This window comes from Triticum aestivum, chromosome 2B (assembly GCF_018294505.1).
Source record: "Triticum aestivum cultivar Chinese Spring chromosome 2B, IWGSC CS RefSeq v2.1, whole genome shotgun sequence".
NCBI classification, from domain to species: domain Eukaryota; kingdom Viridiplantae; phylum Streptophyta; class Magnoliopsida; order Poales; family Poaceae; genus Triticum; species Triticum aestivum.
Window position 1 is genome coordinate 315,289,253 of NC_057798.1, and position 16,443 is coordinate 315,305,695.

General features: G+C 43.0%; 1 protein-coding gene and 1 non-coding gene across 4 annotated transcripts; both read left to right on the plus strand.

Moving 5' to 3' along the window:
- The first annotated feature begins 8,378 nt into the window (after positions 1-8,378).
- Positions 8,379-14,519, plus strand: LOC123044816 (uncharacterized). 3 transcript variants are annotated; one of them, XR_006420509.1, is made up of 2 exons: positions 8,379-11,511; positions 14,339-14,429. XR_006420509.1 is itself a non-coding variant. In XM_044467694.1 (2 exons), exon 2 carries the CDS (start codon positions 10,325-10,327, stop codon positions 11,387-11,389), a length of 1,065 nt encoding a protein of 354 aa, XP_044323629.1. In that variant the 5' UTR covers positions 8,379-10,010; positions 10,318-10,324; the 3' UTR covers positions 11,390-14,519. The 3 variants fall into 3 exon arrangements, 1 of the variants encoding a protein (XP_044323629.1); XR_006420510.1 differs by having other exon boundaries at positions 14,329-14,380; XM_044467694.1 differs by having other exon boundaries at positions 8,379-10,010; positions 10,318-14,519.
- On the plus strand, positions 12,616-12,689 carry TRNAE-UUC (transfer RNA glutamic acid (anticodon UUC)). Its single transcript has one exon. It is a non-coding gene; the product is annotated as a tRNA-Glu (tRNA).
- Positions 14,520-16,443: the final 1,924 nt, after the last annotated feature.

Consider the following 16,443-nt stretch of genomic DNA (forward strand, 5'->3'; position numbering starts at 1 on the left):
AACTCCCGAGATAGGTTCTGTTTTGGAAGTTTGGGGATATATAAGAGGTGTTGGCATCGGGAACAAGTTAGGGGGTCCACGAGGCAGCCACAAGGTAGGGAAGCGCGCCCCCTACCTTGTGGTGGCCTTGGGACTCTTCTGGTCCATCTCCGATGCTCCGTGGGCTTCTTCTGGTCCAAAAATAATCTCCGTAATTTTTAGGTCAATTGGACTCCATTTGGTATTCCTTTTCTGTAAAACTCAAAAACAAGGAAAAAAACAAAAACTTACACTTGCTCTAAGTTAATAGGTTAGTCCAAAAATCATATAAAATAGCATACAAATGCATATAAAACATCCAAAACAGATAATATAATAGCATAGAACAATCAAAAATTATAGATACGTTGGAGACGTATCATATATATGAATATGATTTAGAAATGCCGTGGTCTTCGAGTTCAGTAGGTTGGATACACTTTGGTCAAATAGTTATTTCATCCAATACAATCTGCTCACACGAAAAACAGTACACCTTATGACCATCATACAAGTAGTGAGGATTACCTCGCCTAAAAAATTCATATCATTACAACACATGCACAACTAAGGGGTCTTACAACATAATCCATTCAGAGACATGACACAACATGCAAGTATACTAATCTAATGACAATTTCAACCGGTATCCAAAGAAGAACTGGGATTACCCTAGGCTTCTGCTAGCAGAAGCAGCAGGACCTCCTCCTTCTTCAAATGCAACATTCTTACTTCCTCCAATTCTTGGCTTGCTTGCATAATGCATGCAGCTAATTGCATACTTTCTAGCCTCAAGATCAAGATTACCTCATTCATGGCAGCCACACCATCTCTTTCTACCTCCAGTAGAGCCTCAAGAACTACAATATCTGTGCTCAGAATGCTCTCAAATGGTGTTGCCTCTGAACTGCTACCATCTGGTAACATGGATGGTGCACTGCTTCGACAAATAGATCAAGGGGTTGTACATTGTGTCCTAGTGGGAACTGCATCCTGAAAGGTTTCCGCTGGATATAAGTAAGAGATAGTTATCGCATGATCCAGGCAGTAAGCTTACATGGTTAACAACATTGAAATTATTTCCAAGCATGGAAAGCTATATTTAAATGGTCCGAAGTAGCATCATCGGAAAACAAATTGAAATGGTAAGATGGAAGGCGGTGTACCACTGCTATATTTAAGTTGCCCAGACATATAAGAAGTTCAAATAATCTGAGAAAGCACTTAAAAGTGTTACCTCGTATAAACTACGAAGACAGTCTTGTGATGAAGTTCATATGAAAATTTAAGGATTCAAATGAATTAGGCATGCATTTCTTTACGATATTACAGCAGGCACTACTGACATATTGGCCAACTCAGGTATAGACTAACAAGTAACAAACAAGTATTCGAATGAAGCAATACAGCAAAGCAGACAACTGAACTATTTATAATTTTGTAGGATTACAGGTAGAGGGCACAAGCCAAGAAAGCAGCCCACACGCATTACATTTCACATGTACTAAAATACACCGGCTTAACATATGTTGTTGTGAAGCCTCGCTGCTGTTGCAATGTTCTTTGAAGATATCCCGTGGTTGCAAATCTAGTCGTTCTAGTTTATTTTTCCACCTCTATTTAGGTAAAACTAATTTTAATCACATGCACTGGTTCGAATTGATCATCAATGGTTAATCAAAACTAATGAAAGAAGGGTGTGTGCTTACACGATGATATATGTGCTTCACTCTATTTTTCACCTTGTTTGAGGTACTAGCCCCAAAAGAATAAATATTTTTCTTGATGGGGTTGGCAACTCCATAATGAATAGAAGCATCATATTAGTCATGCAACTTGGGAAGATCAAGAACACACAAAAAAGTAATAAACAGGGGCTCAGAGCAGTGATCTAATAGCTAGCATAAAAAATGTAGGGTAAAACGAACAAAAAGCAGAGGAACCACAAGCTAGTTTGCTGATGTGTAATTGAGCATACAGAACATAGGCCCTGTTTGGATCCATGGGTTAGAGCTAGTTTGGGCTCAGATAGCCCCAAAGTATCCAAACATGAGGGCTAGTTTGAGCTAGTTGCATTTAACCGACCCAAAAAAAAACTATCCCACCCAAGAGGTGCTAATTGGAGCTAGTTCTCCTAGTGCATTTATTGTCAATCTAACCTTGTCATCCAAACACCTCTTTGGCTAGAGTTTGTTCAGGGTTAGTCATGAGCAAGAAACTAACGCTAACCTCTAGCTAAGTTAGATTATCCAAACAGGGTCATAGAAGCAGTCTGATGTAACCAACATGTGGCATCAGAACAACACCATTATCATAAATATAGCATGCAAGAAGTAAAATAGTAGGCAATGATATCTAGGAAGTACAGTAATATTTAGGACAAACAAAAGCATTGTAACTATATGTGCACTGGTTTGTAATTTAGCACATGTAACCTGTTCACTGCCACACGTATGGCCCTACAAGTGCAAGCAGAATAACGATTCTCATGAAAAATTGAATGATGCCCTGAAGAAATTCGAAGGTGCGTTGATTATGCTAAGAAAGTGAACGTAGGCGTCGGCTATTGGATAATAGTACCTCATTCTCAGTGGCGTATGGGCATCGTTGTCATACGTGAAAGCTAAGGATCGTCGATGCTGCTCGTGTTGCGGTTGAGTCTGGGCCGGTTGTCGCCGTTGCTGAAGTGGCTCCGGTGCTTTGGTTGCGGTGCCTGTCGATAGACAAGAAATCTGATCTATGGTAAGGGAACAATTCCATGATAGAGAAGAGAAAATTGAAGGAGCACAAATCGAAATAACCTGATGAGGCTGCGGCGTCAGTAAAGCAGGGCCGGTGGAGTTGAATATGATGTCCGTGCAGCGGGTCTAGTGAAGTGGACGAAGACGTTAGCAAAGAACATCCGGCGTGGTGTATAGTTCTTTGGTTGAGGCGGATCCGTTGCGACGGACAAAGGCTTGTATGAAGGGCTAACAATGTGGCGGTCTAGGGAGTCAGTGAAGGGCCTACATTATGGTGGACGAGGGCTAGTGAAGTAGATTCGGTGTGGTGGACCATGATGGCGGTCAAGGAGATCTGGAGTGGTGGACAAGCCAGTCGCTAAAGGGGCTCCGGTGAAGTGGTGAGTTGGTAGTTGGGTGTTCCAAGATGCGGAAGGTAGATCTGGCAGGGTGTGACCACCGCTATGGCCGAGGACTAGATTCGGTGGCTTGGCGGGGTTGGGGGTGGCGAGGAGGCGGGGAGGGGAAGGGGAGGGGCTCTGAGGAAGAATGTTGGGTGCAAAGAGGGGAAACCAATGGATTTACCAAAGTAGCCCTTTTTCGTTCATGTGGCAGGGTTAAAACAGGAATATCGCAGGGCTAAACTTTTGGGCGCGAGATATTTCGATGTGAGCGAGAAGTTTGAATGCTTTTGGCTGCTGAAATTAAGTGTTCTGCTCTTGTACGGCCGACTATGATGTCATGGCCTAGAATTTATTTGTTGTGCATGCAAAAAAGTGCAAGTTTCAAAAATCAATATCTTCAACTCGAAACTTAGATTGTCCATACAATTCAAATATGGATCATTAAGCTAGTGGAAGCAAATACCATCATATGCTCCAATTCAAATGAAATTCCAAATGTGTTCATCCTAAATATGATGACAATAACCAAAATGTGTATGTGTATGAATAAAGTGGATGATTATAAGGTTTGAACATGACCCTATGTGTATATCTCTAGGTTTGATATATGAATTTGAAATCATGAAATCCCGGCTTAAAAAATGTACCCCCGTTTAAATGAATTACAAAAGCTAATAATGGAGTCGAATCCAAAAATTCCAATCTTAGGTTTTAAATTCTGTTACTTTGAAGTATATCACGCACATTCCAATGTATTTTTATCTCATAGTCGAAACGGTGAAACAAATTGATCAATCACGAGCGCACACACTATTGACCATATACTCCCTCCATTCCTTTATATAAGGTGTATTTGTTTTTTCAAAAGTCAAACGTGTGCATGGTTGACTAAGTTTTTAGAAAAGTATATCAAGATCCAAAACACCAAGTTTATATGATTTGATCCATCGTGAAAAGTAGTTTCACAATTTATGTATGAGATATTGTGGATGCTGATATTTTATTCTATAATCTTGGTCAAACTTTCAAATGGTTGACTTGCACGGAAACTGGTACACCTTATATTCTGAAACGGAGGGAGTATATCTCAATTACTCTCAAGTCTCTCAAATATAGACACATCACTCTTTATGTGAAGCCCACCACCTCGTCCCCACTCCCCCCACAAGCCTTTCTCTCCCCCGAACATGAACACGGGAGCACATTAACCCCTCTCTATCTTCTAAGTCCGGACCACAATATAGGTCTCTATCACTTTGTCTCTCGAGCACACACACATCTCTTGCCCCTACTCTCTAGGTCTCCTGGCATATTCTCTTTCCCAAGCACAGACACTATACAACAGTGTATCTTTCCCATACACACAAAACGTCGCCCCCAAACATCTATCTCGGTAGTTATGTGGTTCTCTCACACTCTCCACCATCTCTCTATCTCTCTCACACATTAATTGATACACACCTCACTCACCACCCCCACTAAAAACAAGCACCCTTTGTCTCCTTGTGCACAACTCTCCTCTTTCTATCTCTCCCACATGCAGACCCAACCCAGCTCCTCCCCTATATACATATATGTTGTGACTCTTTCCATAGATCCCTAGCATATCATCATTCTCAATCTCGCATGTTATTCTCTACACCATCTATTCTAGATGTCTCATGAAGTCTCTATCACGCACAGCATGACTCACTTTCCTTGCGTCTCCGTACATAGCCCACTTACCAACAACATCAACCTTGTCGCACACAAGCAACCCCTCTCTCTCCCCATCTCTTCCTCTCTCTCCCCTCGCTCGCGCTCTCTCTCGCTCTCACACCCCTCTCCCACACACACGCGATGTCTGTTCCAAATAGTTTTCTCACTGTCCGCACCCATACTATCCCGCTACTACACATGCCTCTCTCTCTCTTGGACACACATGTCACACCATCCCCCCTTCCCTACAAGGTTTACATCATTAGTGGTCACAATCACTCTCACACACACCCACGCACAAACACAAATAGACAAACACAACACCCATCTACCTGGATCCTTCTTGTAAGAAACACATCCTTGCATATTCTCTCCACTCTAGGTGTATATATATCCCCCTCTCTCTCTAACTCACATGCACACAAAATTCTCCGTATCTCTAACTCACACATCTCTCCCCGTGTGCGCATGTGTATCTCACACACTTAGTCTCTGATTATGTCTATGTGTCTCCATGTTACACAAGACAAAGCCCCATGCACATGTCTCTCTCTATCCTCCACACATAGAGACACACAAAGAATCTAATGTCACTGCCCCAGTATCTACATATCACACACACGCGCTATCTCTCTCTCGCACACACGCTCAACCAAGGTTTTCTTGTGAATAACTTACTGTCTATTCATCAACAGTCGCGGCAGTACGAAGAACATGAGAGGTGGAAATGAATAAATCTACACGTTCGTAGACCACCTAGTATGACTACTAGCACTAGAGGGAGTCGAAAGCGCGCTGTCATCACCCCCTCCTTATCTGCGATGGGAAAACCTTTGCTTTACACAGTCGGGAAGTCATTGTGCCAAGGCCCCACATGCTCAGCCGTTGGATAGAACGTAGATCCAAGTTTATGGAAACAAGTATCGATAATACGTTTGAATCTCCATACTTATATACTCCTGTAGAAGACTTAGTTGGTGATGATGGTGTGTCTGCCATCCATCATGTCTGACCATTAGATCTACATCTAACGGTTGTGAGGTAAGTGGTTGCCTGTTTGCAACAACATCCCACTTCTCTACCGCAATTTGTAGAAAACCCTGGTATCTTAAAAACAACCACATATCTCCCTCACCTCATCAAAATAGACCAAGGAATATATTCTGATTGAAACATAATATATTTTTAGTGATATATGTATATCAACATTAGAGTGTTTTCTATCAAGTTTGTGAATAAGTATTATTCTACTTATGATTCGTTGCAACACATGTGCACATTGCTAGTATTTCCAACCATGCAAAAAAAATTGCTAGTATTTCCATAGTTTCGTGTTTTCCATCAAGATGTTAGTCACTCATGGTTGATATTTAGTTTGAATTCTGTACACATAGGCACTACGTAACTAGTCGTGCGTATTGGCTTCCAAAACTTAACTTTCACTACTACTTACAGTATGTAGAGTATTTAACAAAAAACTACCACTTTCAATCAGCCCTAGGAAGAAACTACTATAAAAAAATTGCAAAAACATACCCAAATTTTCTTAATCCACGCCAAAAAACTACTACCTAGTGTCGATTATTCTCGTTTAAACCCGTTTATGACAGGGTTGGCCCACACGTATGTGCTGATGGGGCACCTTAAACCAACACCGTCTATTTGACAGTTGTGTTCACCATTAAGACACGAGGGACCCACATCTGAGCATATATCCCCTTCTTCCTCCTCCAATCATTATTTTTCCTGAACATTACTTCAAACAGTTCATATGCGTGTTCCCCAGTGGCACCAGTGGTGAGCGAGCTGGCTGCCACACCGGCGGATGGGCCGAATGCCGCGCTGGCCTCCACATGGTTTGGCTGGCTGGCCCGAGCGTGGCTCACGTGCGAGGAAGCCACCACGCTGGCCTTTGCTCGAGCCAGATGGCTGGCCTCAGCGTGGTGCGCGCAAGCAAGCCGCCGCACCTTCATGCCAACCTAGCTAGCAAACCTTGCAGACAAGCAGCTGGATGCATCTAGTAGGGTGTGTGGTAGCTTGGCTAGCTAGCGGCCGCAGGCATCCGGGCTGCCGCAAGATGGCTCCGCGCCGTCGACGCTTTTGACCTCGCCTTCTGCCGGCGGCGGTAGCTGCGTCCCATGGTCGAGGATGACTAGGTGGACGGGCTGGAGGTAGGAGGTCACTCGGGGATTTTTGTCCAGATTGACATATAGGTCCCAAAGTCATAATGCCCAACTTGCCGGTCAAATAGATGGCGTTGACTTAAGGGGCTACATGTGTTGAAATGTGCCTATAACAACACTTGATAGTTTATTGTGACGGATTAAGAAAATTTTGGTATGTTTTTGCTGATTTTTGTAGATTAGTGGTTTCTTGGTAGGGCTGGTTGGAAAGTGGTTGTTTCTTGCTAGTGGTTTCTCGTAACGAACAATGTACTAGCGACAAAAGGCAATTCTAGGTTGTGTTGTACTACTAGTGGTCGCGGGAGTGTATAGCTCGTTTTGTGGGTTCGACCCCGGCCGAACGCACGGCGGCCTTTTTTCGAAATATTAACCTCGATGCTAGCCAATATTGTACACTCGTAGTTTGACTTTTGAAGTCGAATGCACGTGTCGTACCACAATCTGGGTGCACTAGATAGCCCAGCCACGTGAATGGGTTTTCCCTCCCATCATCTCATGGCTCACGTACTAGAGTAGTACTAGTACTGCGTAAAGTAGTGGTACTCCTATATATCAATTCACACCGTGCAACGTTTCTCGCCTACATGCTCTCCCTATCCGCACCCCGCTTGTTGCTTCCTCATCAGCTACCATCGTTGAACTAGCACCTCCCTTCTAAGCCTGAGGAGCCGAAAAAGTCTGGCACGGCATTGGGAACTATGCAATATGGCTCTGGATGTAAAGTGCTAGTAATCTGTAGCTTGTGGCATTGCACGCATGGACTTTGCTCCATTATCGGCTCTAAACTCCGTAAAAAATTCCTGTTGATGTCATTTTTTTTGTTTTGAAATGGAGGCAAAAGATTTGCCTCATCTCATTAATAAAGAAGGAAGGACCAACAAACAAAGTTCGACAAGATCCATTACACCTCCACAAATGGAAGCAAAAAGCCTAGTCTTGATGTATCAAAGAACTCAATTGTTCTGCCCCCACACTAACCATCACTGATAAACAGGCTGCTAGTGTGTGCATGAGCGGAGCTGCAGAGTAGGCCAGCTACGCGCTTGAATAGAGCATGGAGAGTACACAGGTGTACTTTCCTTGCATTGATAGTATAACGATGATTCTAGAGAACAGTAGTACCCTCCACTTGCAACTATAGCTCCTTGGCCTCGAGATTCAAGAGCTTAAAACTGGTGCACTATAGAAGTACAGTACATCACACTACTAGTTGAGAAACTACTATTGCTATAGTACTATGTAGAAAGAAGTGAGAGGACCTTCTTGTGAAGAAAGAAGAGAAGGAGGAGGGCTAATGTGTAAAGTTTGCAGATCAGGGAGGGGATCAAAATCCCTAGATCGGCTCCATTCACCATCGGGCCTGGCATATCTCTCTCTCCCTCACCCATCCTTCTCCAACTCCGGCCGCCGCCACGGCCAGGCCGACGTGGTGGTGCGCCTTCGCCTCCCATCCATCCACCAGCGCCACCATCTTCTTCTCCTTCCCCGAATCCACCATCATCCATCCACACCACCGTCACCAGCGCCACCATCTCTAGCCACCAGCACCACAGCGCCTCCCCACACCTCACGCAACCCACCAGACAGATGGTCGGAGGCGTCTGATGCCCCTCGCGATTCTCCTCCCCAAATCTGAACTGCTGCTGCTCCTCCACCTTTCTTCTTCCCCCAAATTCTGTTGCTGCTCTCTCTCTGACCTCCCCACGCCTCTGTTCTTCTTGCCCAAACCTTGCTGCTACTCTTCTTCTACTGCGCCCCCTTGCTGATCTCTCACGCTGCTGCTCATTCCCTCATCACTCTGTTGTTTTCTTCTTCTCCTGTCGCTGCCCTCTTCTATCCTTGCCTCTAGTTGCTGCTCCTAATCTTTTCTGAACCCCAGCCTCCTATTCTTTCTTCTCCCTACCTCGCTGCTGCTCTGCCCTCTTCTCTGAACCTCTCCTCTTCCTCCCAACGCCCCTTGCTGCTTCTTCCTCCTTGCCTGCTGCTACTCCTCCCCCTGCCTCGCTTCTTCTCCCTCAACCTCCTACTGCTGCCTTATCTCTCTCTCTCCCTCTCTAAATTTCTGTAGTATTGCGAGATGTTTAAGACTTTGTAAGGTTCAGATTCGTAGAGTACTTAAAACATGTTGTTTTCTCAGTTTCGTACTTGTTTTCTAGAGTGTATGTGTTCAGTTTCAGACTTGTGTTTGTAGTGTTACATGGTGATCTGTGAGCTGAACCGTGGCATGTGTCACTCAGTTTGTATGCTTGATAATTAGCTATATATATCCCCTGTTCATTTCTTGCTTAAGAACCTTGTTACATTGTGTAGTATTTGTGTTAGCAGTACGTGTGATATATTTATATACACGTTTGTGCGTGTCTTTGATGTGATGCACTTTATGTTTTGTCCTACATACTTGTTTCTTCCCTCTATTAATGTAAAATAGTTATATATATATATGTCCATGTCTTTTCAACTCCCTAGCCGTTGATGTATGCTTGTGTTAGCATTTTATTTGTCAACTAAAATAAAAACACAAAAAATATACATTGAGTAAAATCTGAATCTACCTTTGCGCATCTGCATTTTCTTTGGCGACAACCCTGTTTAGTTTAGTTTTACTTTTTTGCATTCATCACCCGAATCGTGTTACCTAGCTTTAGCCGAGCATAGTCAATGTCGCCTAGTCCCTGTGGGGAACATGACACTCGTAGTTTGGGGCGTAAAAACCCCGCTATATTATAATAGACCATTTTGGCGCCGTTGACGGGGACTAGCGTCGTGTGACTGTGTTAGGCTATAGACTAGGTTTTTCTTGTTTTCATTTTGTGACATCTATATGTGATATATCTCTAACCACTAATCCTTGTTCTAGATCATTTTCTTTCTGTTTTCTTTTATTTTGGCAGGTTAGAACTATCTTCTCGGTTATGCTTACTATTCAGATCATCAGGCTTATGCGAGCAACACTACAAACAGCATGGAAAGTATTGAAGAACTGATAAGTAAGATTTCCCATCAATTAGATGATTTAGCTCAGCAGCGAGGAGTAGTTTTTGAGGATAGGCCTGGTTCTTATTATCCTTATTCCGGAGGCAATCCTTATATTGCTCCTACATGCCATATTTGTGGATTTCACGGCCATTCACCCGCTCAATGTCAGCATGGTTATTCTCACACTCCAGATTGTTTTGGCATGAGCTTCGCTCAAGAGCATAGCTCATACCAAAACAAGTACTCACATGGGTGGCCTGAAAACCCGAATATGTCATATAGGAGCAACAACCCTGAGATCTCACCATTTGCTTCTAGTAATCATATGCAGGGATTTAGGTATGAAGAGGAGAGCCACAATTATGCTCCACAACAGTCTTATTCAGCTCCTATTCATATACCTCAGCACCAGGAGATGTTGCCAATGGAGTTAAATGGTCCTCCATTTGGTCAACCAACACCTTCAACACAAGTGCCTACTCAAGATGAGTTCGATGACATAGACAAGCTCGCACTTTTGAGTCTCGAGTTCACTTGGAGTGCCGAGGATGATCCTATTAGGAAGGTTATACTAGATGAAATGAAGAATATCAAGAGTGGGAATGAGCTAGTGGAAGAAGTAAAGAAGATTGAGAAGAACATCAACGCTGGCAGTACTATTTCTTCACAGCTTGAGGTGAGTAATTCTGGGATTCCCCTTGATACATGTGAGGTTCCAATACCGTCACATCCAGCTGAGCAAGATTGCAGGTGCCTTGAGCATGAGATACCTCAGATTGAAGAAGATGAACTAGAAAAAAAGGAACAAGATGATCAAGAGCTACAATTCCCAAGTGATCAAGTTGAAGACTCATCATCTACTACTCCTGAAGAAGTACAAGAAGCTGCTATAGATGAAGATGAAGAACCTGAGATTCATTTTCCTATTGTCATACCAGAGCGTGATGTGTCAGGTTTATCTAATCCTCTTAATTACATGTCTTCATATGATTTGTTTGCTACTACCTTGCATTGCATGATGCCATCACTTAAGGTATATTTGAAAAACTATTTGCTTGGACATGATCATACACACCCTGTTAGTGGCATTGCTCATATCTCTGTTCATGATACTTATGTTCCTATTGCTATACCCATGCTTAATGAAACGTGTGATTCTAATACTAGCATTGAGCTTACTGATTTGTACCATCCTAAACATGTGCTTTATAGCTATGCTTATGTAATTGGATATTCGATTGATGACTTGGAGGGTATTATCCCTACCACTTGCATTGTCTCTCTCGTTGAGTGCTCTTTCAGGTTTTTGCTTGTGCACGATCCATTACATGCTGACCAAGTTCGAGGTGACATTCCTTGGGACCCTGGTGGACTCGGAGCATGGGGATGAGGAGAAGCAAGGGGGCACACACGAGGAAGGGAGAAGCTGGAGCAGGCATGAGGATAGAGAAGCAAAAGGAGAGGAGCTGCAATTGGTGAGGTGATCGAGCGAGTGCTACTTCATTAAGCCCGGTGAGCTGTTTCATGACCCATTCTAAATATCATAAATACATGCTGAATTCAATTGCTAGTTGGGTTGCTTGAGCCAGTTATTACTTGTTGTCAAGCTGAATTTCACCTTTGGCATTGTGCTTGATGTGAATTTGTGAACTTGATTTTTGAATGCCTTGTAAACTAGTGATCTACACCATGCATGCTTTGCTGAAATTAGTGAGAACTACTAGTTTTGAGTGCTCAAATCCCTAGTACACTAGAAAACTTCGTCATTTTCTGCATTTACTATGATACACCTAGATCACCATGTTTAGATGCTGAATTTGTGCCAAGTGTGTTCCCATTCAGAGCAAGCACCTAACCACTATGGATTAGCATGCTATGTTCCCTGGATCGGTAGCATGTGAACTAGACATGGAGAAATGAGGATTCCTGTTTGTTGTGCTTATGCATTGTTCATTTTAAAAAAGTATTTCTTATAATGAATAATTATCTGATTTTACCTAACAGTAGCATGTCATGTTCCCTGGATCGGTGGCTTGTGAAATCTGGTTGGATCGGATAGGAGTTAATGATATAAAAAATGTAATTGTCAAACCAGGTGTATACCATGTTCTCTGGATCGGTGGTATGTTCCTTTGGGGAGACAAACTAAAAAAACTAATATTTGGTTGAGCCAGGTGTATACCATGTTCTCGGGATCGGTGGTATGTTCCTTTGTAGAGACTGATAAAATAATATCTTTGCTTCCTTCAAATTCAATAAGTGATTCAACCACAATGTTGTGTTCCTGGTAATAAGTGATCTGATCACAAGCTTTGTTCTCGGGATCATGCTCTCTTTAGGAACCATTTGGCACAGTCATCATTTAAACTTGTTGATCCTCTTTTATCGTTGTAAAGGTTTAAAATGGTCATGCTTACTAGTGTCCTATTGCTCTGTAGCACTCTTAACCATTATTTTCACTAGCTAAGTCCACAAGCATGCATTGTTTAGAGATCTACTTCACTTGGACATTCTCTAGTCAGCTCACTATTCACTATCTTGCTCGTCATATGCCTTTGCTTGAGGACAAGCAAAGATTTAAGTGTGGGGGAACTAAAAGAGTGTCCCCCACATGTATCCATTGTCGTCCAGCCCGGTTAGGATACCTGGCTTTCACCCAGGCGACCCGGGTTCATATCCCGGCAATGGAACCAAAAATGGACTATTATAATATAGCGGGGTTTTTACGCCCCAAACTACGAGTGTCGTGTTCCAGGGACTAGGCGACAGTGACTATGCTCGGCTAAAGCTAGGTAACACGATTCGGGTGATGAATGCAAAAAAAGTAAAACTAAACTAAACAGGGTTGTCACCAAAGAAAATGCAGATAAGAAAAGGTAGATTCAGATTTTACTCAATGTATATTTTTTGTGTTTTTATTTTAGTTGAAAAATAAATGCTAACACAAGCATACATCAACGGCTAGGGAGTTGAAAAGACATGGACATATATATATAACTATTTTACATTTAATGGAGGGAAGAAACAAGTATGTAGGACAAAACATAAAGTGCATCACATCAAAGACACACACAAACGTGTGTGTGTGTGTGTGTGTGTATATATATATATATCACACGTACTACTAATACAAATACTACATAATGTAACAAGGTTCTTAAGCAAGAAATGGACAGGGGATATATATAGCTAATTATCAAGCATACAAACTGAGTGACACATGCCACGGGTCAGCTCATAGATCACCATGTAACACTGCAAACACAAGTCTGAAACTGAACACACACACTCTAGAAAACAAGTACGAAACTGAGCAAACAACAGGTTTTAAGTACTCTACGAATCTGAACCTTACAAAGTCTTAAACATCTCGCAATACTACGGAAATTTTGAGAGAGAGAGAGAGATAAGGCAGCAGCAGGAGGTTGAGGGAATGAGCAGCAGCGTGATGAGGGAATGAGCAGCAGCGTGAGAGATTAGCAAGGGGGTGCAGTAGTAGAAGAGCAGCAGCAAGGTTTGGGCAAGAAGAACAGAGGCGTGGGTGGGGAGGTTAGAGAGAGAGCAGCAGCAGAATTTGGGGGAAAAAGAAAGGTGGAGGAGCAGCAGTAGTTCAGATTTGGGGAGGAGAATCGCGCGGGGCATCAGACGCCTCCGGCCATCTGTCTGGTGGGTTCCGTGAGGTGTGGGGAGGCGTTGTGGTGCTGGTGGCTGGAGATGGTGGCGCTGGTGACGGCGGTGTGAATGGATGATGGTGGATTCAGGGAAGGAGAAGAAGATGGTGGCGCTGGTGGATGGATGGGAGGCGAAGGCGCACCACCACGCCGGCCTGGCAGTGGCGGCGGCCGGAGTTGGAGAAGGATGGGTGAGGGAGAGAGAGATATGCCAGGCCCGATGGGGAATGGAGCCGATCTAGGGATTTTGATCCCCTCCCTGATCTGCAAACATTACACATTAGCCCTCCTCCTTCTCTTCTTACTTCACAAGAAGGTCCTCTCACTTCTTTAGCAGGCCCCCTAGTTACTTCTTTTCATCTCACTCAAGTATCTTCTCCCTTCTCTTCTTTTCTTTACTCTTCTCGATAACCACCTAGACAGAATCTTGACAATTATTGGTGCCTTTGTGCACATTTCTGCAAGATAGACCAAAGACTAGTAAATGATCTTTTTTTTGATTATCAAGCAATATTCAATCAATCATGGCAAGAATGGACGGATATATCACGATAGATGCTACATTTGAGTACCAAAATTAAATATGTGAAATATACTTATCAGTGGTTTTGGTAATTAATGTGAACATATCTCTTGTTGGACTAACACTGTTATCTAGTATGTTTCAGATAAGTTCAACAATGGAGTGGCATGGACTAAAAGATGTGGGAACTCCTTCAAGGTGCTCAGGACAAAAGATTGGCTCAAGCTTCAAGCTCAAGACTCTTCATTTTATATTTTAGTGATCCAAGATCACATTGAGTCTATAGGAAAAGCCAATACTATCAAGAAGGGATGAGGTGTTGCTCAATGTGTTTCTTGCTCCACAGTGCTTAGTGATATGCTCCAAAACCCTCAACTACTTTCCCACTTCCCCACATATGACCTAAACCTAAAGTCAAACTCGGCCATACTGATTCTTTCTATCCGGCGCCATCGAGTTCAGATGTCATAGCCACTTCCACAAACCCTAAACAAATCGGTCTCACTGATAGGGATCTCGATCTCACCGAGCTGGGATTGTAATCTCTCTGTGTATGTCATTTACCAAAATCGTTCTCACCAAGTTTGAGCAATCGGTACTACCGATATTACAATGCAAACTTCCTGGTTGACTCATTACCAAAATCGGTCCTACCGAGTTTGTGTAATCGGTCCAACCGAGTTTGCCTGACCAACTCCCTGGTTAGCTAATTACCAAAATCGGTCTCACCGAGTTTGTGTAGTCGGTTCGACCGAGATTACATTATGCCCTAACCCTAACCATATCGGTCCTACCGAGTTGCATATCGGTCCCACCGAAAATCCTAACAGTCACTAGATTTACTAAATCGGTCCAACCGAGTTTCTCAATTCGGTCCCATCGAGTTTGGTAAATTGTGTGTAACGGTTAGATTTTGTGTGGAGGCTATATATACCCCTCCACCTCCTCTTCATTCGTGGAGAGAGCCATCAGACTAAACTTACACTTTCAGCATACATTTTCTGAGAGAGAACTACCTACTCATGTGTTGAGGCCAAGATATTCCATTCCTACCATATGAATCTTGATCTCTAGCCTTGCCCAAGTTGCTTTCCACTCAAATCTTCTTTCCACCAGATCCAAATCCCATGAGAGAGAGTTGAGTGTTGGGGAGACTATCATTTGAAGCACAAGAGCAAGGAGTTCATCATCAATGCACCATTTATTACTTCTTGGAGAGTGGTGCCTCCTAGAATGGCTAGGTGTCACTTGGGAGCCTCCGACAAGATTGTGGAGTTGAACAAAGGAGTTTGTAAGGGCAAGGAGATCGCCTACTTCGTGAAGATCTACCGCTAGTGAGGCAAGTCCTTCGTGGGCGACGACCATGGTGGGATAGACAAGGTTGCTTCTTCATGGACCCTTTGTGGATGGAGCCCTCCATGGACTCGTGCAACCGTTACCCTTCGTGGGTTGAAGTCTCTACCAATGTGGATGTACGATAGCACCACCTATTGGAACCACGACAAAAACATCTGTGTCTCCAATTGCGTTTGAATCCTCCAAAACCCTTCCCTTTACATTCTTGCAAGTTGCATGCTTTACTTTTCGCTGCTCATATACTCTTTGCATGCTTAAACTTAAAGAAGTTAAAAACTGCAACTTTGATACTTAGTGTCTAATCACCCCCCCCCCTCTAGACACCTCTTCTCAAGGTCCTACAAGTGGTATTAGAGCATTGGTCTCCATTGCCTTGGTTTAATCACCATTGGAGGAAGATGGATGAGTCTACTTTGGGGAGTCTTAGACATAGAGTGCCTATTCTTGATGAAGAGTATTTTCATGAGTGGAAAAATGAGATGCTTGTAATCTTCAATCAATATCATTTGAACAAGTACATTGCTAGCCCTTGTGTACCTCATGTTGATCCTATGCATCCTACTCTTGATGAGTCAATTGACATGGTTAGGAATCTTAGAACTGCCGAACTTATTATTAGAGGATTCCCTAGAAACTTGATTGGATGTTTACCTACTCTTAAGTGTGCCTACACTATATGGAAATTTTTTGAGGAACGCTTTCCAAATTATTCCTTGAAAAATCTAGATGAAATTCTCCATAAGAATATTGCTTTGAGTAAGATGAATACTAGTGGTCCTATGTTTGGTGATCGTCTATTTGAACTTACAAACCTTATGCATGCCAAAGGAGATGTTAGGATTATTAGTGATATTATTTCCGAAGCTATAAAAATTCATAAGCAAGATCATTGTC